The following is a 27,561-nucleotide window of genomic DNA, read 5'->3' on the forward strand; positions in this document are numbered from 1 at the left end:
GGCAAAATAAGTACGAAGAGCCAGGAGGGTCAATCTCCTCCCCGACCTCGTGACTTCGCGCTTGAAGGGCTCTGATTCACCAATGGCTAAAAGCGGTCTCCACCCTTCAGCCAGGGAAGGGCAAAGTAGCCGGACCGAATCACTACCCATTCAGCTGGGTGTAGTTTGAGCAGACGGAGTCCCTGGACCCTGCGCGGCACGATGTGGCTTTGGTTGGTGCTGCTGGCTGTGCTGCTGGCGGGCCTCCGCAAAGTTTACCTGGGGCTGTTCGCTGGCAGCTCCCCGAACCCCTTCTCCGAGGATGTCAAGCGGCCACCGGCGCCCCTGGTGACCGACAGAGAGGCCAGGAAGAAGGTTCTCAGACAAGGTCAGAGGAAGCGCCCCTGGGGTCCCGGGCTGAGCTCGGGCGTTCTTGCAGGTTGCGTTCCCCGTTCTGCGGGGCGAGACGCTGCCAGACTTGGGCCTCAGTTTCCCCCTGTGTAAAGCGCCGGAGAGAGCTTCTGTGCACGTGGAGGCGCCTCTTTGGCAGGTCTGCCACTCGCGAGAGCCTTCACCCCAACAGACCCGGAAGACAGTAGCCCCAGGGCGCGAACAGCGTCCTCATGCCAACCTCTTGGCATAGCCCAGACGTGGCGCTGCCAGTCGGAATCCTCACTACAAACGGGGCAGGTGAAAGACCTTTCCCTTACTTGGTTCTAGGACCTTCGCTTTTTCACTGTTTCAGGGCTTGAGGGAGCCGCTCAGCAATCCCCCCCCCCCCCACCCCCCACAACAGAATAGGAAATTGCGTTCTTCGATGGATTTGACGGGTTAAGCCTGGTTCAAAGTCATAGAATTAAGCCTTGGTTTTTAAAACTTCGGGAGACATTCAACAGCCTCAGGCTCGGAGCCTGCTCCTCACATTTGCCTTTTTTTTTTTTAATTTTTTTTTTTTCGCATTTGCCTTTAAAACATGTTTTGAGGTTGTTTCTTAAAGAAAGACTTCTGCATCTTTAGAAACAAAGGGTTCCCCTGTTCGATCTCCAGGGTCCCTCTCGAAGGAAGAAAACTTTTTTTTTTTTCCCTGCGTGACATGCCTTGCTATGCAAAGATAGTACCAAGTGGAAGTGGACTTCCTGAGATCAAAGTTTTATCTTGAACTCTGTCACTGATTTGCTGCATAACCATTAGCAGGTCACTCCACCTATCTGAGCTGGCCTTAAAATGAGGTCACTCATTTTAACTGTCATTTAAACCTGGTTGTGATCCATGAGTGGATTATGAAATCAAGTTGATGGGTTGCAACTAGCCTTTTTAAAACAGAAAAAATATCAGAGTGCATCACACATATACCAGTAAATATTGTATGGTGATGCTTCTATTTCAGATGCTTATGTTATATATTTATACATGTTTGCGATTGTGATATAAAATGCATTTTTCACTATGGGGCTCTAAAAATGTTTGAAAAGTAAAAGATTTGCCAAATTGTCTTGAAGCTTTAAAATTCCAAACTTCAGTTCTTCAGCAGTAAATTTTAAAGAACAGATCTTGGGGCTGGTGTTGTGGCACCACAGGGTAAACCACCACTTGTGAAGCCAGCATCCCATATCAGAATGCTCGTTCAAGTCCCAGCTGCTCCGCTTCCAATCCAGCTTCCCACTAATGTGCCTTGGAAAGCAATGGAAGATGGCCCAAGTGCTAGAGGCCCTGCTACCTATATAGGAGACCTGTATGGAGTCCCTGGCTCCTGGCTTCAGCCTGGCCCAACCCTGGCTGTTGGAGCCATTTGGGGAGAGAACCAACAGATAGAAGATATTTCTCTCTCTGTCTCTATCTCTCTCTGTTGCTCTGCTTTCCAATAAATACATAGATCTTTTTAAAACTAAATAAATAAAGGACAGATCTTGTGTTGAAAGTGCTGTCCGGTTTTGTCTTCTCTTGCGGTGCTGTGTCTCCCTGCCCCACAGCCCCCAGCTCTGCCCGAGACTTCCCTGAGGATAGGGGGTGGTGCTGTGGTTCCTCCGAGGAGCAGCCTCTGAGCAGCCCAGTCCTGTCCAGGCCTCCGCATCAGGGTCTGGAAGAGCCGCCATACAACCCAGTTGCCCCAATGTCACCTGTAGACCCTACGTCCTCCCAAGACACGGGGCTTGTGAATGGATGGCTGCTGAGCCACCAGCCTGGCCTCCAGCAGGCTTCCCGTGTCCTCTTTCTTCCCTAGCTCTCTCTGTGTCTGCACTTAGCTTTCTCAGCCTGTACCGTTGCCACCTTTCTGTTTGCGTCCCTGTAGTAGTTCACCCATTCTTTCTCTGAAAGCAGGGGAAGTCTGCAGGTTCATAATGGCTTTGGGTAAAGAGTATGCCCAGGTGAAATAGTTGAGACATCTCAGCCCAGAGCTCTGTGCCGCGAGAGAGGCCTTCTCTGACTTGCCCAGGCCCTGCCTGGAAGCCCACCCTCCGCCTCCTCCCTTCTGCAGTTTTCTCAGCCAGCCAAGTGCCGGAGAAGCTGGATGTGGTGGTGATTGGCAGTGGCATCGGGGGCCTGGCTGCAGCTGCAATCCTGGCTAAAGCTGGCAAGCGAGTTCTGGTGCTGGAGCAGCATGCCAAGGCAGGGGGCTGTTGTCACACCTTTGGAAAGAATGGCCTTGAATTCGACACGGGTAAGGCTTCTTGAAAAGGGAGCACAGTTGTATGTTCAGGCAGCATGGGGCAGCCATTGGATGATATCGTGCCATTTCTGTGGATTTGGGGGTGCTATCTTCTTTCTGTGCACCTCTTTCCTTGTCTCACAGCCACATCTGGGGGCGGGGGCTGAACTAGGAAGGGCTCTGGTGGTCTCTGCTGTGAAACCTCCTTGCAGAGAGGGTGGCCAGCCCCCTCTGGGCATGAACTTGGCAGACTGGGCAACCTCTTCTGCCTTCCTCCCTCGTCCACCTTTCTAAGGCTCGGTCCCCCTATCCCCAAGCCACTTATTTTTGTGTCTCCCACCAGGAATCCATTATATTGGGCGCATGCAGGAGGGTAGCACTGGCCGATTTATCTTGGACCAGATCACGGAAGGGCAGCTGGACTGGGCTGCCATGTGCTCTCCTTTTGACATTGTGGTACTGGAAGGGCCCAATGGCCGAAAGGAGTTCCCCATGTATAGTGGGGAGGAAGCATACATCCGGGGCCTCAAGGAAAAGTTTCCCCAGGAAGAAGCAGCCATTGACAAATATATGAAACTGGTTAAGGTAACGTGGATGTGTGGAGGGCCCCCAGTTTGTTCCCAGCCAGGCTGATTTTCATCATTAGAGGAGTGACTATGGGGAGGCAGGAAGGGAAGAAGAGTCACATCTGCCCTGAACTTGGCCCCTACCCTGCCCACCTCTGACCCATGAGCTCCTGGCCCTGGAGCCCTGGCTTAGTACTAGTTGCTCTCACTGTGGCCTCTAGGGGGCACCCTTCCCTTTTCCCTGACTAGGCTGGGTTCCCTGAGATCTGATCACTCTCATTTTTACCTCACTCTAGACTGGGATTTTTGCTAAGGGATCCGAGCAGAAAATTAACTAAAAAGCAAAGGAAAAAAAAAAAAAAGAAAAGAAAAAAACACCCACCACGACAAAGCACTTCTCTGAGCTGCTGCCGGCTGTTGTGACTGTCACAGCAATGACAAGTCCTTCTTCCCCAGGTGGTTTCCAGCGGAGCCATTCATGCCATCCTGCTCAAGTTCCTCCCATTGCCCTTGGCTCAGCTGCTCAGCAGGTGTAGGCTGCTCATTCGTTTCTCTCCGTTTCTCCGTGCGTCCACGCAGAGCCTGGCTGAGGTCCTGCAGCAGCTGGGGGTCTCCCCTGAGCTCCACGCAGTGCTCAGCTACATCTTCCCCACTTACGGTGGGTACTGATCCCAAGGCCTCTGGTGGCTCCTGGAGCAGGAGAGGTTGCCTGCCCGGCTCTCAATCTTTCTTCCCAAACGAACCTGCAGGGCTGATGGATCTGCTTCTGATCCAGCTTCTTGCAAATGCATCCTGGGAGACCGCAGATGATGGCTCAAGTCCTTGGGCCCTCCCTCCCACATAGGGGACCAGGATGGGGTTCCTGGCTCCTGGCTTCAGCCTGGCTCAGCCTTGGCTGTTGCAGCCATTTGGGGAGTGTGAACCAGCAGGTGAAAGAACTTTCTCTCTCTCTTTCTCTCTTTAAAGTAGATGAAAATACAAATAAATAAACAAGCCCCGGGCCCTGTAGAGCCTGTGATGAGGAGTCTGTCTACCTGTTTGACCCCCTGGTAGAAATTCCCTTCATCCACACCCTAGATGATTTTTCTCTTCAACCAACTCTGTCCTTTTGGTCTTGGGAGCACAGCAGTTTGCAGGCAGGATATTCCCGCTGGCCCTGAGGTCTGTAAGGCACCCCATGTTTGGGCGGAGACAGCTGCCCTGGCTGCCTTGGCCCCTGGGGGAACACGTGGATCCAGGGGTAGAGGCAGGTTGGGTTACCTTGCAGGAGACCACACTCCTGAATGACGCCTGAATGACTTCCTCCCTCTGCAGGGGTGACCCCCAGCCACACCACCTTTGCCATGCATGCTCTGCTGGTTGACCACTACCTCAAAGGAGGATTTTATCCCCGAGGGGGTTCCAGTGAAATCGCCTTCCACATCATCCCCGTGATTGAGCGGGCAGGGGGTGCTGTCCTCACGAAGGCCACCGTGCAGAGTGTGCTGCTGGATTCAGCTGGGAAAGTGTGTGGTAAGAGCCCTGCACTCTGCGCTGGGGGCCCTGGAATGGGGTGGGAGAAGCCTGGGACCTCCCTGAGGGCAGAGGTGCAGAAGAACTGACTTCCTCACAGCAGGGGCTGAAGGATAGGGATAAGTCTGGAGATAAAAAAGGGAGCAGGATTACCCAGTAATCCGTGACCTTCCACTTGAGTGTAGAGGCTATGTCTTTACTTTTGATGTCTCTAACAATAAAATCAAGGAGGCAGGGCACCGATGGTGAGAGAGTACCTTTGCAGAAGGGACCGAGACATTGCGGGGTGGTGATGGGTGGCTGGCTGTCAGAGGTCTCTGATGTGTGCAAGCAAGTTCCTCCCGCTGAAAGGGGGCCATGAAGCCAGGTGGGTTGGCCACACCATGCCAGTTTGACACTGAATGTTTTTCATGTGTCAGGTGGTGAAGGACGGAGATAAGAGATAAATCAGTCCCAATCTCCATTTCAGGAAGATTCTAGAATGATAGGGAAGATCACTGACAAGAAGCAGCATGTACTGAGGGAGACGGCAGAGGGCGCGCGGGCACAGGGGAGCCCTCACAGACGCGGAGGTGTTTCAGCCACCCCAGGAGTGAGAAGCAGCGTAGGCTGGTGGAGGTCCCCGGGTGATGCGGGACTTTCTCTGCTTCTCGGGCCAACCTCTCGTGCCTGCAGGTGTCAGTGTGAAGAAGGGGCCACAGCTGGTCAACGTCTATTGCCCTATCGTGATCTCCAGTGCAGGGCTGTTCAACACCTATGAGAAGCTACTGCCAGAGGGTGCCCGCTCTCTGCCAGGTAAGACTGTGCGGCTCCCCTTCGGGTCGCCCACCGTCCCTTCCGCAGCAGCCAGCTCCACCTGGGGCATGCTGCTCCCTCTCTGAGCCCCAGGTGGGGCTGAGACAGGCCACCATGTGGTTATCCGTTCCTCTTGCCCCCTGCTCACAGTCCAGTTAGTTTTCAGTGTTCTTGTGTTCTTAGCCCTGAGAATAATGTCATGGTACTGGTCCAACATGGCTCAGGGCCGTGTGCCTGCCTCAGGTGGGCAGAGGGCTGCTGCCCCACACGAATCCCACGTTAATGTTCCAGGCGGGGCCAGACCCCAGAAGCTGGGATGCCTTCACTTCCAGCTGTTTGGCATTGGGGATTCTCTTAGTTCTGTCTGCCTCTCAGATGGGAATCAGACAACCAGGGTCCCCTGGGAGGCAGGGTCAGCTGTGGTCACACGTCGGGGTGGGGTGAAATCCGCTACTGGGTGACGGGATGCTGTGGAGAGGAAGGGATATGGCTCCTTGGCCCCTTCCTTCTAGCTGGGGAGGGGTGGGGTAGGCTGAGTGGGGGTACCTGCTGTTCTAAGGGGCCTTTGAAGACCAGGGGCGGGGTATGTCTCTGTCTAGCCACACCCCAGCTAGATGCTGGACCCAGGACTTGAGTCTGAGTGCGTGAGGTGGGGCTGTCAGATGCTCCGCCTTCCCTCAGCGTGCTCCACAGCTGGGCGTCCATGAGGACGCTGATGGCCGCTGTCCTGCTGCCATGACTGGTGGCAGTGCCCCCTTCCCTCTCAAGAGCAGCCTGCTTGGGATGGGGGACTCTGTGGTCGCACTGCCCAGAGCCGCTGTTAGGATCGCCAGCCTTTTTCAGGAAAGCCTCTTTCCCAGTGGACAGGCATCGTGTCTGAGTCCTGTTGTAGCCCAGGGCCTGCACACACACACAGTTCAGCACATTTTAGGTCCTCAACCAGTATCTGTTACATGAATGAGGCAGAACAGCCAGGAACAAGTCATTCTTCAAGCAGAAAACTGGTCTGGGATCACCTGTGGAGAGGTAGGGACGCCCAGCCACTTAGGTCCACACAGGAACTCCTCTCCCCAAGTGCCACTTAATGTGACTTGCATTAGTCATACGTGTCACTTATCATATGAGAATTACACATATTCACTCCTTAGGTGGCTTGTGTTAATATTGAAATCAAGGCTTGGAACAAGCTATCGTTCATGTGCATGGTCTTTTACAGCTTGGAGCCCGCCACTGGTTAATACCTTGAGGACTCTAAGGGGAAGATGGGAGGTTAGCCTGACTGGAGCTAGCTGGAGGCCAGGGACTGGACGTCACCTGCTGAGAAAGGTGCCCAGAGCAGAGCTAGGGTGAGCTAGGGGAGGGAGGAGGAGTGTGAGGTTGTGTCGTTCACAGGCAGGAGACAGGCCTCTGCCAGGCTCAGGGTGAACGGCTGAGGGTCCTAGCTGGCAGCTGGGTATCAGGCAGCAGGTCAAGTGAGCCCTCCCGGAGCGCAGGGGGTGGTGGTGGCAGTCCCTGGGGCCACAGTGTCAGCAGTCCCCACCCATTCCCTCTGGCAGGTGTGCGGCAGCAGCTGCGGATGGTGCGGCCTGGGCTGGGCATGTTCTCTGTCTTCATCTGCCTGCGGGGCACCAAGGAGGAGCTGGGTCTGCAGTCCACCAACTACTATGTTTATTTTGACACCGACATGGACAAGGCGTAAGGCCTGCGTGTGTGCCTGGGGGAAGAGGGCGTTGGCGGGGCTCTTAGACATCTGGGCTTCTGCTTCTTCCTTCAGCGCTGGGGATGGAGCAGCAGGGTATGGCATGGGAGGAGGAGGGCTATTGCACGCCCAGGCTGTGCCTCAGCCCCACGCCTGTAGGGAGGCCTGGCATGAACCGTGCTGGCTTGGCTCTGAGGAAGGGCCTGAGGCCGGGTAGCCACAACTCCTTTCCCCTGCAGGATGGAGCGCTACATCTCCCTGCCCAGGGAAAAGGCTGCAAATCACATCCCCCTTCTCTTCATTGCTTCCCCTTCAGCCAAGGACCCGACTTGGGAGGACCGATTCCCAGGTGGGACTAAAGGTCCCGGGGAAGGGGACAGTGGTGGGAGAGAGGCTGGCGGGCAGGGGCCAGGGACCAGGCAGGAGTAACCATGGCTCTGCATCCCCAGACCGGTCCACGATGATCGTGCTGGTGCCCAGCGCCTTCAAGTGGTTTGAGGAGTGGCAGGAGGAGCCGAAAGGAAAGCGGAGCCGTGACTACGAGACCCTCAAAAGCGCCTTTGTTGAAGCCTCTATGTCGGTGGTCATGAGACTGTTCCCGCATCTGGAGGGAAAGGTAGGGTGGGAAAGCATCCCTTGGCGCTAGCAGACCTAGCTCGCGGGGCTACTTCTGCCCGTTCCTCAGCTCAGGGGAATGAGGCCTTGAGAGATGGAGCCCAGGGAAGGAGTGCCAATCCACCCAGGCCACCAGCTCATTCAGCAGGAGACAAGGATCTCACAAGTGCCCACTCTCACCCCCTGGCTGCCATTTTTGCCTCCTCAGGTGGACAGTGCGATTGGAGGATCCCCACTGACCAATCAGTTCTACTTGGCTGCTCCCCGGGGTGCCTGCTATGGGGCTGACCATGACCTGGGCCGCCTGCATCCTCATGCGATGGCCTCCTTGAGGGCTCAAAGCCCCATCCCCAACCTCTACCTGACAGGTACACTGATTACCCCATCTCGCCAGGATCTCAGACCCTGGGCCCTGGCACCCTAGTTCCTTTGTTCCTATCCTTAATCATTAACCCCTGCAACTCTCATACTGACTGGGCTGCTCAGCAGGCTGCGGCTCTGGCCCTGACCTGCAGACATCCAGGGTGGCCCTAGCATGGGGGCCTGCACACGGAGCCCCTGCCCCCCACCATGTGGTAGACGTTCACAGGCCTCTGCTCTTGCCTCCTAGGCCAGGATATCTTCACCTGTGGGCTGATGGGGGCTCTGCAAGGGGCCCTGCTGTGCAGTAGTGCCATCCTGAAGCGGAACTTGTACTCAGACCTCAAGGATCTTGGCTCAAGGATCCAGGCCCAGAAGAAGAAGAATTAACTTGGTCAGAGATGAGTCAGAAGAATTTGGCCACTGGCAACGCACATCCTTTGACTTGCCTACAGTGCCTTTGTGCATTAGCTCCTTGCACACGTAAAGCACTCTAAGTTGTTTGATTTCCGACAGAGGCCCAGTGTAACTCTCAGCTCTTCAACTGAAGCTCCTCGCGCCGGGGCACGTGATGATCTTATTATAATACACACTGTCCCTGCCAACAGCCTGCATGGGACCACTGCTGCAAACAGGTTTTTTTTTTTTTTTAACAGATTTATTTGAAAGGCAGAGTTACAAAGAGGCAGAGGCAGAGAGAGAGAGGTCTTCTATCTGCTGGTTCACTCCCCAAATGACCACAATAGCCAGGAGCCTGGAGCTTCTTCCGGGTCTCCCACACAGGTGCAAGGGCCCAAGCACTTGGGCCATCTTCTTACTGTTTTCCCAGACTATAGTAGAGAGCTAGGTCAGAAGTGGAGCAAGGACTGGCACTGTGGCGTAGCAGATAGAGCTGCCGCCTGCAGTGCCGGCATCCCATATGGGCACCGGTTCAGGTCCGGCTGCTCCACTTCCAACCAAGTTCTCTGCTGTGGCCTGGAAAAGCAGTGTAAGATGGCCCAAGTCCTCGGGCACCTGTACCTGTGTGGAAGACCCAGAAGAGGCTCCTGGCTCCTGATCGGTGCAGCTCCGGCCATTGTGACCAATCAGTGGATGGAAGACCTCACTATCTCTCTGTGCCTCTCCTCTGTGTAATTCTTTCAAAAAAAAAAAAAAAAAAAGTGGAGCAGCTGGGACTCGAACCAGTGCCCATATGGGATGCTGGCATTGTAGGCAGCGGCTTTATCCACTACACCATAGTGCTGGTCCAGTTTTGATGCCTAACCCTGAGCATGCTTTTTTTTTTTTTTTTTTTTGACAGGCAGAGTGGACAGTGAGAGAGAGACAGAGAGAAAGGTCTTCCTTTGCCGTTGGTTCACCCTCTAATGGCCGCTGTGGCCGGCGCACTGCAGCCAGCGCACCCCGCTGATCCGAAGGCACGAGCCAGGTGCTTCTCCTGGTCTCCCATGGGGTGCAGGGCCCAAGCACTTGGACCATCCTCCACTGCACTCCCTGGCCACAGCAGAGAGCTGGCCTGGAAGAGGGGCAACCGGGACAGAATCTGGCGCCCCAATCAGGACTAGAACCCGGTGTGCCGGCGCCGCAGGCAGAGGATTAGCCTAGTGAGCCGCGGCGCCAGCAAGCATGCTCTTCTGCATCCTCTGCACCTGCCCCCTAACTGAACAATCACAGTGAATATTCTCTGGGTCAAGTGGGCAGAGTCCCTGAAGCTGAAGTTCAGCTGAAGCAGGTTGGCTGCCTTCCTCTCAGTCACTTAAAGTTCTACAGTCGAGGAAGGGTAACTAAGGGGTTTTAGTAAAACCCTGAGCTTGCTTTTGGCTGTAGTTTCATAGTTCAGAGGGCCCCAGTTCCCACATTCCTGGTCTCAGTGGCTCTCTGAGGACAGGAGGGGTTGGCGTGGTGGCACACAGGTTTAAGCACCCCATATGGGCACCTGTTCGTGTCCCCACTGCTCCACTTCTAATCCGCTCGCTGCTAAAGCACTTGGGACAGCAGCAGAAGATGGCTCATGTGCTTGGGTCCCCGCATCCATATGGGAGACAAGGATGGAGTTCCTGGCTCCTGGCTTCAGCCTGGCCCACCCCAGCCATTGCAGCCATTTGGGGAATGGACCAACAGATGGAAGATCTCTCTGTATCTTTCTGTAACTTACTGCCAAATAAAAAAAAAAAGACAGGAAACACCTGTGGTAGGGTCATCTGTGATAGGGTCCACGTGGTTCTGCAGATAGGGGCCCCACTAGTCAGCAAGGTGTTATGTTAGAATATGTGGTTTGTATGCAGCCACGCCTCAGCTTCATCTTCCTTTTGGTGGGGGTGTCAGTGAAAAAACACCCTCAGGAAGCTCAGAACCCAAGCCTTAAGCCTTATCTTCTAAAACACGCAGGGAAGGGGGAAGACAGTCATCTATGCTGGGGTTAAAGCAGACTGAAGGATCATTCCAGGCCAAGGGCACAGCACAGGACAGTACCGAGGCAGAGAACGCACTGTGACAATGCGCCAGCTACCACCTCAACTACAAAACAGGCTCCCAGGCAGGGAAGAGTGGGGGTGGGAGTGGAAAGTCAGAACTGGAATACAGAAAGCCACAGAATGTGTTCAAGCCCAGGAATGGCCAGAATACAAGGCTGAGAATCCCTTCCCCAAGAAGCTTGGGACTTTGGAATATTTTCATATTCCAAACGAGATCTAATGTGCTATCCTGGGGATGGGATTCAAGTCTAAAGAGAAAATTTATTTAAATTTCAGACATATATTGTATACATAGCTAAATAATTATATATAATATTTTTAATAATTTTGTATTTGAAACAAAATTTCAGAGCCTGGAATTTCTCACTTGTGGTTTTCATGTCAGTGCTCAGAAAGTTTCAGATTTTACAGCACTTTGAATTTTGGGTTAGGAATGCTCAATCTGTATGAAGGTGGGATAGGAAGGTGAATAAAGGCTAAAGGTTAAGAAAAATGACCTCTGCTTGTGTTAAACCAAAGTACTAAGGGCCTTATTCTAGCCCGTTTTAATGTAATATTAATAAATGTATTGGCTTCATTGCTTTATTATTTGAAATTTACTTTGGTTTCTGTCCATTGACACAAAACTATGAGATGGCATTTATAGAAGCTCAGTAAAACATGCACTAAAAATACTTATCATCAGACCACAATAAGCTTTAAAAAATAATTATAGTTAACATCACAAAAAGCTAAAAATATGAAACACTGCAAAGTAGTGGCAAACGACTAACTGAGTAAACAAAAAAGGGAAACCATTTCCACAGTCATTTACTGAACGCGTAGTCTCAGGAATCAGAGGAGCATATGCCCGAGTGCAAGGGCCGGTTCTGCTGGCAGCTTGAAATACCATACAGCTCAGACCCAGACCTTTCAGAGGAGTTTCCAAGTTGGAATATGTGGGAAATTTACATCCGACTGTGGAGCTGAGTTGAGAGTCATGTTTGGCTCTGGGTGTTAAATTAAACCTGAAAATAATCCAGGATTCTTAAGACAAAGCTAAACTCAACCTTCCTGGTGAGAGATTTCAGGAGACAGCCTTGCAGGAGCACAGGCTCTGGCGCACGACGCCCCTCCTCCACCTACACGTCCAAATGGTTCAGAAGGCGTGTGCAAGTCGCTCTAGCTCACCACACACACAGCACTGTTTGTCAAATTACCATGTGAAAACAGGAAACAGTGAGTGTTGCCAACGGGGACACCAAGTCAGGGGGGAAATGTCAGAGTGTACACATCTGGTTGTCAAGTCTGCCAATTCTCTTAGCTCTTCTGGATGGACTCGCCTTTGACTCTCTCAGAGCCCCTGAGTGTAGATTCTTTAAATAACTCTACTCAGTAATCTGTAGCAGGCAGGAAGGCAAGTTCCTCTCTTAACATCTTTGACAGAAGCAGATTTCCTCCAAAGAGAAATCACACTTCAACCACAAGCTGGGGGCAGGAAAGAAGCCCACGGTTGTCTACAGAGGGGTGCCTCTTGTGCCTCTGTGTGTTTCCTACACACTGCCACCCAACCGTGTCCTGAGATGCCTCAGCCACTTCACCCTCATCCCCACAATCTCTAGGAAAGCATGCTTCAAACGCTGGTACCTTCAAAAAGACAACCATCCTGGAAATGAGTGTTCCTTTGGTGTGTGGTATTTCCTTCAGTGCCATTTCTAAAGTTAACCTTAAATTCCATCATATTCTTTCTGCCCAAGAAGAAATGGTGTGCTGAAAAAGTTGAGCTATGTGGACTCAATGACAATACTTGCATATCCACTGGCTGCCAGCTCTCTTCGATTCTGAAACCAAGCTGACTTCCTGTTCTCCTCTTCAAGAGCGAAACGCAGCAAATATAAGGTCACAGCAACCAGCAGCCAGAAAGAGCTCTGTAAGGCCTCATCTAAGTCACACCTGGACACCATGAAGAAGGAAAACAACTCCTCGGCAGGGAGTAACGGAACTGAGTCCCCGAGGAACGTCACTGTGCTAGGCAGATGTGAAGGTGGTGCCGAGCGCTGTCCCTCAAGAGCTTCATTTTTGGGAGAGACCAGAGAAACATCAGATCTGCCTGCCCTGTTTTTTTTTGAGGTTCCAAAATGAGCAAGTGGCATTACTTAGAGTTATCAGAATAGAATGGAAAGGGCCTCACAGCATGGGGGCAGACAGGAAAACTCAGGGTGAGCCCAAAGAAACTGATAGATTTGGGGAAGGCAAGAGGAGGAGGAGAAGGGCAGAAAACCTGAGAAATAACCATGGAAAGCTAGGAAATCGAAGGACGTAGCAAGAATAAAGGCACAGAGTCATGGATGGGTGCAGGACAAGACACGTCTGGCCTGGGTGGGAGGCAAAGACATGGAGGAAGATACCGATGTGCAGTTGTGAATACCCAACAGCCCATAAGCTGATTCTCTAAGCCATGAGAGGTACAGAATAGCTTCAGAGCAGATCAAGAATTCTGGGAAGAATAATGATTCTAAGGTTGGTCTTCTTTCCAACATAAGGGGCAGAGAGATGAAGAACAGACACATTTCTGAGGACAGTCAGAAGGCCCTCTTCCGCATCAGCATAGGACAAGGCAAACAACAGTTTGTCAGCCCTCAAGAAAGTGGCATTTTGATCTAGATGGTCAATAGTGCCCATTCTATCAAGGACAGGCTAGCTAATGGTTTGGTGATCTGATAACTGGTAACCTTTGGAAAAACACATCAGAAAGACAGGGACCAGAGTGAGTCTGCAGAACCACAGAGAGTGACTGACAAGGTAAAAGAAGCAATACTTACTGGAGAAGTGAAACAGCAGAACACACAGGAGAGATGGGTGTGCATGAGGAAAGTGCAGACAGACATGAACACTAACAGTAGCGACAGAGGGCGGAGGTGGAGACGGGATGGCCTTAGGGGAGGCTAGAGGAGCCTGAGGGAAGGTTCCTCAGGTCGGAGGCAATGATGACAAGCCTGGTGCACAAGGAGAGAAAATGACACCAAGAAGAGTCTGATTCATCCTGAATCCCCGTCAAGGTTGCTGACTGCCAGGGCAGTTCTCAGCTAGGTGAACATAGGACAATCAGGATGCCCCTCCTTCAGAGTGGCTTCTTCAGCAGCACAGAATTCGTATTTCCCTCACCTCCCACATCCTTTCCACACACTTTGTAGATCCCTGAGATCAGCTCAGACACAACTCTCACTGGACTCTCTATTATAGGTAGCACAGCTAGGACAGGCTGAAGTAAAACTTCAAAGAACAGTGTCATCCCAGGGGGATTCAGGAAATTTCTTGAATTTTAAAAGAACCTCTGACACGGAATGGAAGAATTTTTAAATTACTCTCAGCATCTTCTATCAGATACAAGGATCATTAAAAAGATTAAGATAAAAGGATCAGAGACTACAGCTGGCTTCTCAATGTCTCTTGTCCATTTTTAGGCAACAAGGGCAAGAATGCAATTGATAAGCCCTTTGAAAAAAAAAAATGCAAACCCAAACTGAAACCCTCCTACATATGTTCTTGCATGAAGCACCAACTTGCCTTATCTCAGAGTTCCTATTGACCATGACTATATGAATCAATAATCATAACCACACTTAAAAAAACAAATCTGATGAGAACAGTGGCTTTACTTCCAGAAACCCAAAGTTCAATTTTACACTCAGTACAATCAAAGGGAGTTGATTCACTTTGTCTCAAGGAATACAAAATATAAGAAAAACAAGAAGAACTTATGCTAGACAGGTTAGCATGTTTTAACCTGCTATTTTGGTTTGCTGCTGAAGCCTCTAATAAAAATCACGTGTTCAATGCAGCCTCTGCCCATCGTGCTTCACCATCTTCTATTTCTTTGTAGGGCACATCCCCCAGAATAAGAGACTTTAGTGGAAAAGCACCTCTACCTTCAGTCTTCTCCTAGGTCTGCAGAGACAGACTGTGGAGAGGGCAATGCCATGGTCAAGGGCTCCCTCACTACAGTCAAGGCCCAACGGAGCATGGTCAGCGGCACGGTCTGCCCAGGGCTGGGGTCTCCCTTTGGTCATAGTCGTTTCCACATGCTCCCTCCACTCACACTCGGGAGAAGAGGACAAATGACACCAGCATAAATAAAGGGAACACAGGAGTACAACGTCACCAAAGTGCAGGTGCAAAACCCAAGTCAGTCCCCTGCCTCTGCCAGCCCACACTTGCCACCAAACCCCCAAGCAGGGTGGCTCTGAGGTCACAGTACTTGTCTCCTCATTTCTCGAATTAGAAACAAATCAGCAGGGAGGACAAGGTTCTTGTGGACAGAAGTCAAAGCTGGAACGAGAGAAAACACAATCCACAGGTTAACATTCATCCTTGTTCATGGGAACACACTGTACTTTTACAACTGGGGTAGGGCTGGAGACCTTATAGGAGCTGCAGTTCAGGGAAAATTTGTAGAATTAAGACAAGCCAGCCCACCAGCACACAAACAGCAATTAATTAAAATAACAGCACATGAGATGGTTTTTAAAATCATTCTGAGATAAAACATATACTAGAAAGATAGACTTGACAGAGGGGCTATGGGAATCCAGGCCTCTGTAGCACACTGTTCTGTATTGATTACATATGTATTTCTTTTCTGGTTGAAAAAAATAAATTATAATTGAGAAAAAAAAATCCTTAAAGTCAATTATCAGGAAAGGCAGTAGGCCAGGGGTGCTGTGAAGTTTACTTATTGTTAGGATAGTCAGCATCGCTCCTTGGAGCTGAGTGGCTTCTGCTGTGGCTGCTATGAGCTGTGCAAGTCACCTGTGTCCCCTGCAGGAAGTCTGGGAGGAACTCACAGCTAGGCCACTGACTAGGTCTTTGCCAGTGCCCTCCCTGTTACTCGACAGAACAGAAAAGAGTGAGTGCAGGCAGACATGCCGAGGGAGGCACTCTTCTTGCTTAGACAGTTACTTTTGGGAGAACCTTGCTCAGCTCCTGCTGCTGTGGGGTGGGAGGAGCGCTTCCCTCTGAGGCACACGCTGGGTGCACTCAGGCAGCCTGGCCTACAGTGTTCATGCAGGGCTCACCCGGGAAGCTGGAGGCCTATGAGCTTCTGGGCCATGTATACTCAGGGAGCGCAGTTCCAGCAGCACTTGGCACCCCTGGGGAACTACCTAGAAATGTGGAGACGGGCTCCATCCAATACCTAGTGAGCCAGATTTTGTTTTTATCACAATTCCCAAGGTGAGTCATGTGCCTACTGAAGTTTGCGAAGCACTGGTGTGGTGCAAAAAAAGCTTAGGAGTGGGAGTCTAGGGAGTTGTTCCCAGGTCCTGACTGTGCCAGTAACTTGTAGTGGAACCTTAGAAGAAGAAAATCACGTTTCTGAACGGGTCTGTTTCTGCATCTGTCTGGTGGGAGCTGCTGTAGAGAACTCGAACGTCTCTTCTAGCTCTAACATTGCAGGAACAAATAGAGGTCATGAATTTTTCTAGTTTGTGGTCTGCAAAGGGTGGGGGTGATGGCACCAGAACCCCTGAGTTGGCTGCTCTCGCCATGCTGAATTCTGCCACTGCCAGGCCCATCTGAGGCTGCAGACCCTTCCCACCGACCTGCCTCCTTCCTCACCTTCAGGTCCAAGCGTTGGTACTCACTGGCCTTTGGCCGCCGAGTGACTCTGGATCTTTTTCCTTCCAGGACAAAAGCAATAATCTGGGGAAAGGGAGAAGAAAATGAAGAACAGGTGGTTCTGAAATGACACAGTTCAGTGTCTGAAACCACAGTCACCTGTAGGACATTTGTTAATGATTATAGAAAGAGCAGTATACCCAGAGAGGCCCACTCAAGTTAAAAGGTTTTAGCAAAGACAGGGCCTAGTACATCAGAATCCTTTGTAGTACTTTACAGGAAATGACAGATGGAGGAAGGATGTTCTGGGCTCTAGCTTGCGAAAGTCTGTATGATTTATTCAAGAGTACTCAGTCTGGGGCAGGTGTTCGGCCTGGCGGTTACCAGCTAGATGCCCTCATTCCCTACTGGAGTGTCTGGGTTTGAATCTGCGCTCTGCTCCTCATTCCAGCTTTCTGTTCAGGTGCACCCTGGGAGGCAGCAGGTGGCGGCTCAGGAAGTCAGGTCCCTGCTGCCCACACTGGAGAGCTGGACTGCGTTTTGGCTCCTGACATCAGCCTGGTCCAGCCCTGGCCACCGAGAGCATTTGGGGAGTGAACTAGTCCACAGAAGCACTCGCTGCCTGTCTCTCTCTCTCAAAAAAAAAAAAAAAAAAAAAAAAAAAGTACTCAAAGATCTGCCAACTCTTCCTCAGAGAGCTCTAGGATGGCACGTTCCTTTTTTTAAAATCATAATCAAAAAGTACTTCCTATCCACAAAGTACTCTTTTGGCCCCCCCCTTTGCATCATCAGCTACATTATCACTGTCATTTCACTGCTGAGGTTACTCTCCATGATAAACCACTTGGATGTCCTCATTCTTTAAAAAAAAATTTATGTATTTTTTTTTTTTTTTTTGAGAGACAAACAGAAAGAGATCTTCCTGCTGCTGTTCACTTCCTAAATGCCCACAACAGCGAGAACTGGGCAGGCTGAAGCCAGGATCCCAGAACTCACTCCAGGGCTCCCACCTGGGTGGCAGGGACCCAAGTCCTCAAGCCGCCATCTGCTGCCTCCCAGGGTGCACAACAGCGGGAAGCTGGAATTATAAGCAGAGGCACCCCAACATGGGATGTGGGTACCCCAAGTGATATCGTATCCTAACTGCCCTGCCAAAAGTTCGCCCCATTTCCTCATTCTTTATAGCTGAAGATCTTATGGCCACAATTAATTGAACTCTCCCATTCTAACCAGAGTACTGAAGCTATCTTCAAAATTCTTAGGACTTAATAGGAAATGCACTAATTTTGTCATTAGGGTTGGTTGCTACGGGACACACCATTATTACTTCATACCAAATGCTGACAAAGTAAAAGATGTATGGATCTGTGCAATTTCTGGGTTTTCTTCTAGTTATGACTGTTCAAGAGGTTCCCTGGGCTTCTTGCTGTTGGTATAGGAGACTATGTCACTGAAATCATTCCTTCTGCCACCGCAGATGGAAGACAGGAGGTTGGGGGAGGAAGTCAGAAGTGCTGCACTGGCTCCAGAGTGGAGACGCGGGCAGAGGAGAGTTTTTCCTGCCAGCTCCCCAGGTACTCGGAGGCTGTGAAGGACCACGTCCAGGTTCTGGGAGGCAATCCCATTTCAGGGTGTGTCATAACACTGTCCTAACGTATAACCTAATGCAGGAGCAGAGGACACTGGGAACAGGAAGAGACGCATAATTTACGAAACCAGAGTAAAGAGCCCTTGCAGAGTCTTCAGGAAACACAGACATTTGTCTTAAAACCCCGGTGCTCTCCGGCGGCAGATGGGCGCCCAAGCTTGCGTTTGGGGGAGGGAGGACTGCGGAGTGGGGACAGGGCCCTCGGGCAGCTCCTCACTCACCTTGCGCTTGTTGTGATAGGCAATGTAGAGGACAGCCACGAGAACGGCCGCGGTCACCAGATAGGCAAAGAAGTGGCTGCTCTCTGCGCGGGAACTTCCAGGGCTGTCCTTGAAAAGCTCATCCTTCTCCCTGCTCATGGGATCCAGAAGCAGACCCTCGCGGGTCTCCCCGGAGGCAGGCCCCGGCATCTTCTCTTTCTCTTCCTCCAGGGGTGAGTCCTCTTCAGGAAACGCCTCACCTTCTCCAGCCTCCTTGGGCTCCGCACCTTCAGCAGGCTCTAAAGGCTTGTCCTCCCCCTCCTGCTGGGAAGAAGGGAGCTCAGAGTCCACTATCAAGTCCTCCGTGGACTCAGCTCTGGAAGCAGGCTGCGAGGTCCCTGCTTTGTCAGCCTGGCCGCTTATGCTGCTCTCGGGCTGAGTGTTACCAGGGCTGGGGTTGGAGACTGCCTTGCTGGACTGGTATTTCTCTGCCGTGGTCTTCGGCAGAGCAGGAGGCGTAGAAGCGCTGATTTTCTGGGGCTGCTCCGTAGTCGAAGTGCCAGTGTTTGCGCTTGTCCCCTGCTGCTCCTGGGATGAGTTGCCAGTGTTTGCGCTCGCGTTCGGCGACTCGGTATTTGAGTTGCTAGAGTTTGCGCTAACCTTCAGCTGCCCTATTTGTGAGCTGTTAGAGCCTGCGTTATTGGAAGACGGGTTCAAAGCGAGTACCTTTTCCGTACTATTTATCTCTGGCTCCATGTTCGAAGAGGAGGCTCCAGAGGCCGTAAGGGTAGTGTTTACGTTCTGATTGTCTGCCGAACTGGCATCGTCAGCTACTGAAATGGGAGAAACCAGGCCATTAGGCTTTCAGAGCGCAGATCGGGAAAAGCGGACTCCTCGGAGCAGGAAAGGATCAGGCGCAAAGGGGCGAAAGGGGGCAGGGGGGCGGCGGCGAGCGGAAGGGTAGGGGGAGCAGGAAAGAGGCGAGCCCAGACAGCGGCTGGCCGAGCTGAGGGTGGTGGGCTGGGGGGCGAAAGTGGAGTGGGCGGACAGAAGGGGGTCTTACCCGCCACTGCGACACTCAGCGCGACCAACACAACTAGGAACCGCATCCTGCACAGACTGTGCTTCCGCTCTCTACCAGTCTCGCGAGAGTCGCGCGCGGGACTCCAAACTCGTAGCCACGCCCCTTCCTGCGCGCGCCTCCGTGCCTCCGCCAGGTCTCCCCATTCGGGGGCGGGTCCTGGGGCTCAGCCTTCGGAGAGGTTGGAAGGTTATTTTTTTTTCCTTTTTTTGGCAGTGGCGGTGACTTAGACCCCAGTGGCGGGAGAATCTACCTCTTCCTGGTTTCCAGTCCCCATAGCAGCCATAACAGGCCATCCATTTTTGCTTCTCGCCCTTCGCACCAAGCGGGAGCTTTCTCGCCTCCCGTGGGTCGCTGGGCCCGGCAGCTCCTCGCCCCATCGTTTGCTCGCGTTTCTCGCCCCTCGCTTTCTTGTTCTTTCCCATCTAGAAACAAGTCCAGCCCATCGCCTTCGTCTGAGGTTGCCCAAGATCCTTTCCAAACAAGTGTTCTTGTTCTCATCAGAGTTCTAGAAGGAGAAAATAGAACCTTAGTTCCATCCTTCCGGCATAATCTGCAAATGTTTTAGAGTATGTGTTTGCCTTGCAAATATTTAATGTTTTTAATTAAGTAACACTAGTACATTCTTTGTTAATTAAAACTATTATTTGACCAGCTCTCTGCTATGGCCTGGGAAAGCAGTGGAAGATGGCCCAAGTCGTTGGGCCCCGGCACCCACGTGGGAGACACAGAGGAAGCTCCTGGCTCCTGGCTTCGGATTGAGGCAGCTCCGGCCGTTGCAGCCATCTGGGGAGTGAACCATCCATGGGAGATCTTTCTCTCTCTGCCTCCGCCTATCTATAACTCTGCCTTTCAAATAAATAAGTAAATTTAAAACAAACAAAACATGTGAGAGTGTGTATACAGACACACAAATTCCCAAGAATTGCCAGAAAGAAAAGTACGGAAACCATTAACTTAGTTGAGGAAGGACCCTTAAACCGAGGACCAGAGTTTATAGGTGTGTCTCAGATGAGGTTGAAGGGAAGATGAGCTTAGCTGCCCGTAGGCGGGATCCTGGCATTTTGTGCAAATGTAAAGACCAGGATTGTTGGATCACAACAAGGACAGTGGCAGGGAATGAGGCTGGCGCAGAGCCAGATTAAGAAGTTGAGTGATCTGGGAGTTGTCCAGAACATACATCTTTATTGGACACACAAGTACAACGGAAAATATGCCAGTTAACTCTGGTTGAACTGTAAACTGGTGCCACTCCTGCCCAAAAGGGCGACAGCTGCTAGGGCAACCATTCTCTTCATTTGTATTTGTTTATGGGACACGCAGTCCTAGTCAGTCAAAACTCTTAAGAATTTTAAGAATACTACACGGCACAAATATGATTTTCAGGCACAAGTGCTTTATTATTTAAAAACCTATAAATGTGATTCTCAATATTTCTCTATTGTAAGAAAATCTCTTACATACGTGTGCATTATTGATATGAGACCAAGACTCCAAGAGAAGTGAGGACTCTTCCAAATTGCTCCAGAACCTGGATTCTGCTTTGGCTAAAGGAAGTGGACTGGGGGACTGGTACTGTGACTCAGAAGGTGAAGTGCCTGCAGCACTGGCATTTCACCTGGGCGCTGACTCGAGTTCTTGGCTGTTCCACTTCCAACCCTGCTCCCAGCTAATGTGCCTGGGAAAGCAGCGGAGGATGGCCCAAGTGCTTGGGCCCCTGCGCCCGCGTGGGAGACCCGGATGAAGCTCCTGACTCCTGGCTTTGGCCTGGCCCAGCGCTGGCCATTGTGGCCATTTGGGGAGTGAATCGATGGATGGAAGATCTCTCTCCCTCTCTCTTTCTCTATAACTCTGCTTTTCAAATAAATATAATAAAATCTATATTTAAAAAAGGAAGTGAGTTGTTAAATTCAAAAGAAAATTCTCTTTACTCCCTCTAAATACATGTTTGAGTAACATTTAAGAATGTTGGTTTAGTGAGGGCGTGTGTGTGGGGAGAAGAATGGCCAATTGTTAAGCTTAACCTGGTGTCCACATCACCAGGCAGGAGAGGAAGCGAAACCGGGTCATGTGGGCAGTGCCCAGGGTTTTGTATTTTATCTTAATGGTAATGGGAAGCTATTAAAGAGGTTTAAGTTGGGAATTTTTTACTATTACTGTGGTTCTGTTCTATATTGAAGAATCTGCCAGGGTAAGGAGGGAAGAGTAGACCTGGGAGTTAATCAATTGGGAGACTGTTGCAATAGTCCAGGTAGTACTAGTGTAGGGACAGGGAGACCGGAAGGATGTGATTGGACTCAAAATAAACTTGGGGTTGTTGGTGTTGTGGTGCAGTGGGTTAAGCTGCCACCTGCTATACTGGTATCCCCTAGGGGTGCTGATTCAAGTTCCACCTTCTCCACTTCAGATCCAACTCCCTGCTAGTGTGCCTGGGAAAGCAGCAGAAGATGGCCCAAGTGCTTGGGCCCCTGCCGCAACGTGAGAGACCCAGAAGAAGCTCCTGGCTCCTAGCTTCAGATCAGCCCAGCTCTGGCTGTCGTGGCCGTTTGGGGAGTGAATCAGTGGATGGAAGACCTTTCTCTTTATCTTTACCTCTCTCTGTCTGTAACTCTACCTCTGAAATAAATAAAATCTTAAAAACAAGCACACAACAAACAACTACCACAAAGCTACAGTAGTTAGTCTAGTGTGGTACTGGCATAGGGACATAAAGATGATATTTATTTTTACCATCATGTTTTTTTAAAATATGGATTTAAGCTGGGAAAGAAAACTACCTATTTTTTTAAAGATTTATTTTATTTATTTGAAAGAGTTACAGAGAGAGGTAGAGCCAGAGAGAGAGGTCTTCCATTCCGGGCCATCTTCAACTGCCTTCCCAGGCCTTAGCAGAGAGCTGGATTGGAAGTGGAGCAACCGAGACTCGAACTGGTGCCCATATGGGATGCTGGCACTGCAAGCTGGGCTTTAACCCACTGCGTCACAGCGCTGGCCCCCAAAACTACCTGTTATTAAGATATTGTTATCTCCAGGGAAATCTTGGTTGTCTGGATACTCAGATGGATTTTTCTTTTATACTTCTAAGCAGTACATTGAAAATTAATGACACAGATCTTAAATTGTCCAAACTACACAAGACATCTCTCCATTTGGTGTATCCAATATTTTGAAGAATATTCAGGTAATGCAAGTGTTCAATACAGAAACCATGTAAACTTAGAGGAGGATAGAATCAATGCAGATGATCTCCCAAACAATCTGTAGAAGTCACAGGGATTTTGATTTTTAGGAATGTGTATATTTTCTGCATGTTTAATCGCAATCACTACAGCCCAAGCGGTGGATTTCACTTGCAACTCTGAAAGTGAAGAGTTTATAAGGTCACTGCTGAAGTCCTGTTAATCAATTCCTTAAAAAAAAAAAAAAAAAAAAGACATAAAGATGAATAGAATTGAGAGCCCAGAAATAAGCTTATACATCTATAATTAGCTGATTTTTGTGGATATGGTTCATTGGGGGAAAGAAGAATTTTTTCTCTAGTTGGTGCTGGCACAGCTGGCCAATATGCACAGGAAAATACACCCAGCATCGTCAGGATCAGGGAAATGCAAATCACTGTCTCGGTGAGCTACCTCCCCATGCCCACAAGGATGGCCGGAACAACGGGAAAGTGTTGAGGATGTGGGCATTGAAAGCCTCGCACGGTGCTGATGGGAATGTAAAATGCTGCAGCTGCTGTGGAAAAGTTCAGCCTAAGGGAGGGTGTTGTGGGTTCAGCGGCAGCTTGTGATTCTGGTATTCCGTATCAGAGCACCTGGTACGAGGCCTGGCTATTCTGTTTCCAGTCCAGCTTCCGGCTAATGCACCTGTGACGCAACAGATGATGACTCAAATAACTAGGTTCCTGTTACTCCCATGGGAGGCACAGGTGGAATTGCTGGTCCTGACTTCAGCTGGCCCAGCCCTGGCTGTTGTGGGCATTTGGGGAGTGAACTAGTGGATGGAAGGTCTCTCCCCCTTCTCTTTGTTTCTCTCCCTCCATCAAATAAATAAATAAAAATTTTTAAAGAGGAAGCTAAACATAGAATTACTGTACAACCCAGCAAGTCCACTCCTAGTTATATGCACCAAGGAATTAAAAATATGGACTCAGAGCCAGCACTGTGGCGCGGCTGGTAAAACTGCCACCTGCAACACTGGCATCCCACATGGGTGCTAGTTTGAGACCCCGCCGCTGCTCCACTTCCGATCCAGCTTCTGCTAACGCACCTGGGAAAGCGGTGGAGGATGACCCAAGTCCTCGGGCCCCTGTACACACATGAGAGACCCAGATGAAGCTTCTGGCTTCGGACCAGCCCAGGCCCTGTATAACTATAAGTAACCATTTTGGGAGTGAACCAGTGGATGGAAGCTCTGTCTGTAACTGCCTTTCAAGTAAATAAACAAGTCTTTTTTAAAATTTATTTTTAAAAATATTTACATAATTTATTTGAAAGGCAGAGTTATAGAGAGGCAGAGGCAGAGAGAAAGATCTTGCATCTGCTGATTCACTCCCCAAATGGCTGCAACAGCTGGAGCTGCGCCGATCTGAAGCCAGAGCCAGGAGCGTCCTCCGGGCCTCCCAAGTGGGTGCAGGGGCCTAGGACTTGGGCCATCTTCTACTGCTTCCCCAGGCCGTAGCAGAGAGCTGGATTGGAAGAGGAGAAGCTGGGACTTGGACCAGCACCCATGAGGGATGCTGGCACTGCAGGCAGTGGCTTTACCCGCTATGCCACAGTGCCGGCCCCAATAAATAAATCTTAAAAAGAAAATAAGTACAAAAACATCTGATTTGTATGTGACTGTTCATAGCAGCATTATCACAATAATCAAAAGGTGGAAATAATACATTTATCAACAGATAACAGGTAACAGAGAAACAAAAACGTGGCTTATACATACAGAAAAAATTCTTACAATTTTACACTGCCCTGGCTCCTGCTTTGAATGTACATTTAAGTTTCTCATGCCAGAAGCCGGCTGTCACCCTCAACACAGTTTCTAGTTCTCTATCTTGTCCCAGTTCCTCAAAGTGATCCATCGAAACATCTGGCTTATTTGCACAACCACCGCATGTGGCCACCTCCCCACAGGATGAAACCAAACAAGCCAAAGTTCAGGCAATGCAAACGGTTCACCGCCCCTGAGCCCAGCTGCTCCCGGTCCGGCTTTGGGGGTGAGTAAGGATTGCCCAAGATCTGCTACAGTGACACCTCCCGTCACAGTGGGACCCTGCTTGCCCTAAACCCACCAATTAATGCTCCCTGAAGGAAAGCAGCTGTGGTAAGGCCCTGACCCCCGAGAAAGGCTTTGGCCCCGGGGATCATCCTCTCTGTCTTGCTCCTGGCCTGCTGGTTCTGTGCAGGTGCCCCTGATGGTCTGCCCTGGCCTGGTGGCCTGGCGGGGCGTGCTGCCCTCCTCCCTGTGCCCCTGGAATCCTACAGCTTCTGCTATTGCACGCATTTGGTTGAGTTGCCTCCTCTGCGTCTCACCTGACCCACACACCTGAACCCTTCCTCTTTCCCCACTGGGGCTCTCTAAGGGAGTGGCTGTCCTGCCGGAATAAAATGGATTGAGGTCAGATAAAACCGCTGGAGCGGCTGCCAGTATAAACAAGGTTCCCGGAGAGGGACATCTTGTTGCAAGTTGGACTCTTGGGGCTTAAGGGCCGCCTGGCCGGATGAGGAAGTATCCTGGGGAGGGCATTTCATCACGGTAAACACCCAGGGCAGAGCTGGGGTCGGTAGCCACCCTCCAGAGCAAGATCTCAAGACCAAATTTGCAAAATACACAACTCTATTGTTGAGCAACAAGATATTGCACCATAAAACAGAATGAAACTGATAGTACATGCTAACAATACAGATGGACCCTGAAAACATGCTCAGTGAAACAGGCCAGACATGAAAGGTCAAGGACAGTGTTGTACCACTTCTGCGAGGTGCCTGCAATAGGCAAATTCAGACACGCAAAACGCGAAGTGCATTAGACGTCCCTGGGACTGGGGCAAGTGAGAAATGAAAAATTATTATTTAGGGCCGGCGCCGCGGCTCACTAGGCTAATCCTCCGCCTAGCGGCACCACTGGCACACCGGGTTCTAGTCCCGGTCGGGGCGCCGGATTCTGTCCCGGTTGCCCCTCTTCCAGGCCAGCCCTCTGCTGTGGCCAGGGAGTGCAGTGGAGGATGGCCCAGGTGCTTGGGCCCTGCACCCCATGGGAGACCAGGAAAAGCACCTGGCTCCTGGCTCCTGCCATCGGATCAGCGCGGTGTGCCGGCTGCAGCGCACTGGCCGCGGCGGCCATTGGAGGGTGAACCAACGGCAAAGGAAGACCTTTCTCTCTGTCTCTCTCTCACTGTCCACTCTGCCTGTCAAAAAAAAAAAAAAAAAAAAAAAAAAAAAAGAAAAATTATTATTTAATGGGCACAGTTTCTTTTTCTTCCCTTCCCTTTTCTTTCTCTCAGAAGGATTTATTTAACTTATTTGAAAGACCAGAGAGACAGAGAAAGAGAGAAAGAGATCCTCCACCCACTGGTTCACTCCCCAAATGGCTGCAAGTCAGAGGTGGGTCAGCCAGAAGCCAGGAACCTGGAACTCCATTTGGGTCTCCCACACGAGTGGCAGGAGCCCAACCACTTGGGCCATCTTCTGCTGCCTTCACAGGCATATTACCAGGGAGCTGGATCGGAAGTGGAACAGCTGGGACTGGAACTGGCACTCACGTGGGAGGCCAGTGTCACAGGGGGTGGCTCAACGCACTGCGCCATGTTGGAATGGGCAGTTTCTGCTCAGGGTGACATAGTTCCAGGAACTGCTGATGGTTATGGCTGGACAACATTGTGAATGTACTTAATACTACTTAGAAATGGTAACAACTACTACTACTACTAAAATGGTAACTTTTTCATTACATGTCTTTTACTACCATAAAACCAAAGTAGTGAAATACAGACACATGCTATAGATGGATGAATCTTGAAACATGAGATCTTGGAAGGAAGTGACTAAAGAACACATTTTATTATTCCAATTATTTTCAGTGTCCAGAATGGACAAAATCATACACTGAAGATTGGTGGTTGCCTAGGACTTGTTGACAGGTGGGAAAATAGGGAGTGACTTCCAAGGGGTCTTTTTTGGGTGAGGAAAATGTTCTAAAATGGTGGTGGTGGATATGCATCTCTGAACAGCTAAACACCATTTGAATTATAGACTTTAAATGGGTCAAGTCTATCTCCAAAAAACTGTTCTTAAAAAAAGGAGTTGCACGGCTAGATCCTATGGAGAGGACACAAAAGATGCCCTTTGTAAGACCAACTAATAGAGGGCCCATGTTGTGTAGTGAGTGAAGCCATGGCCTATCCTGGCGCTGGTTCCTATACCGGCTGCTCCACTTCCGATCCGGCTCCTTGCTGATGGCCCAAGTGTTTGGGGCCCTGCCACCTCTATGGGAGACCCCTGGTTCCTGGCTTTGGCCTCACCCAACCCTGGCTGTTGTGGCCATCTGGGGAGTGAACCAGCGGATGGAAGATCTCGCTTTCTGTAGCTATTTCAAATAAATAAGACAAAAACAAAACAAAAAGACCAAACGGGTGTCAGGAGCATAAGCAAGGGGGAGGTAGCAGGAGTTTAGCACAAGACGCTGCTTGGGACGCCAGTGTTCCTTGTCAGAGTGAGTTCGAGTCCCAGCCCCGCCTCCAAGTCAAGCTTCCTGCTAATGTGCACCCTGGGAGGAGTGGTGATGGCTCAAGTAGTTGGGGCCCTGCCACCCATGTGGGAGGCCCAGATGGAGTTCTGGGCTCCTGAGCTCCTGCCTATCATGGACATTTGGAAGGTGAACCAATGGGTGGGTGCTCTCTCTCATTCAAATATAAATAAAAAGATAAATAAATAGAATGTCTTCTGGGTGACAAATTGATTTTTTAAAGAATAAATTTATTTTACTTCTTTATACTTTAAAAAAAAGATTTATTATTTATTTGAAAGGCAGAATTACAGAGAAGCAGAAGCAGAGAGAGAGAGAGAGGTCTTCCATCCGCTGGTTCACTCCCCAAATGGCTGCAATGGCCAGAGCTGGGCTGATCTGAAGCCAGGAGCCAGGAGCTTCTTCCGGGTCTCCCACGTGTGTGCAGGGGCCCAAGGACTTGGGCCATCTTCTGCTTTCCCAGGCCATAGCAGAGAGCTGGATCGGAAATGGAGCAGCCAGGTCTTGAACTGGCACCCATATGAATGCATGCACTGCGGTGGTGGCTTTTACCCACTACACCACAGTGCTGGCTCCCAATAAACTGATTTAAATCAACTGCAGAATGATTTCACACTTTGGGCCTCAGTTATTAATACTGCGAGATCTGG

The 27,561-nt window shown here is 50.5% G+C and overlaps 2 protein-coding genes and 1 long non-coding RNA gene across 4 annotated transcripts; 2 read left to right on the top strand and 1 right to left on the bottom strand.

Moving 5' to 3' along the window:
* Nucleotides 1–23: 23 nt before the first annotated feature.
* Nucleotides 24–11,239, top strand: RETSAT (retinol saturase). Its single transcript, XM_002709678.5, has 11 exons — nucleotides 24–367; nucleotides 2,456–2,638; nucleotides 2,970–3,211; nucleotides 3,649–3,850; nucleotides 4,507–4,704; nucleotides 5,380–5,499; nucleotides 7,056–7,194; nucleotides 7,438–7,547; nucleotides 7,648–7,814; nucleotides 8,022–8,181; nucleotides 8,424–11,239. Exons 1-11 carry the CDS (start codon nucleotides 202–204, stop codon nucleotides 8,561–8,563), a joined length of 1,827 nt encoding a protein of 608 aa, XP_002709724.2. The 5' UTR covers nucleotides 24–201; the 3' UTR covers nucleotides 8,564–11,239.
* A 3,020-nt stretch (nucleotides 11,240–14,259) lies between these two features.
* Nucleotides 14,260–19,311, bottom strand: TGOLN2 (trans-golgi network protein 2). Of its 2 annotated transcripts, none has more exons than XM_008254180.4 (4): nucleotides 19,151–19,311; nucleotides 18,109–18,920; nucleotides 16,240–16,323; nucleotides 14,260–14,952 (listed from the first exon to the last, which is right to left on the bottom strand). In XM_008254180.4, exons 1-4 carry the CDS (start codon nucleotides 19,194–19,196, stop codon nucleotides 14,947–14,949), a joined length of 948 nt encoding a protein of 315 aa, XP_008252402.1. In that variant the 5' UTR covers nucleotides 19,197–19,311; the 3' UTR covers nucleotides 14,260–14,946. The 2 variants fall into 2 exon arrangements, with proteins under 2 accessions (XP_008252402.1, XP_008252403.1); XM_008254181.4 differs by having other exon boundaries at nucleotides 18,109–18,917; nucleotides 19,151–19,288.
* Nucleotides 17,630–20,053, top strand: LOC127490299 (uncharacterized). Its single transcript, XR_007918195.2, has 4 exons — nucleotides 17,630–17,813; nucleotides 17,910–18,320; nucleotides 19,598–19,737; nucleotides 19,824–20,053. It is a non-coding gene; the product is annotated as an uncharacterized lncRNA (long non-coding RNA).
* The last annotated feature ends 7,508 nt before the right edge of the window (nucleotides 20,054–27,561 follow it).

The sequence above is a fragment of the Oryctolagus cuniculus genome, chromosome 2, assembly GCF_964237555.1.
Source record: "Oryctolagus cuniculus chromosome 2, mOryCun1.1, whole genome shotgun sequence".
NCBI lineage: Eukaryota > Metazoa > Chordata > Mammalia > Lagomorpha > Leporidae > Oryctolagus > Oryctolagus cuniculus.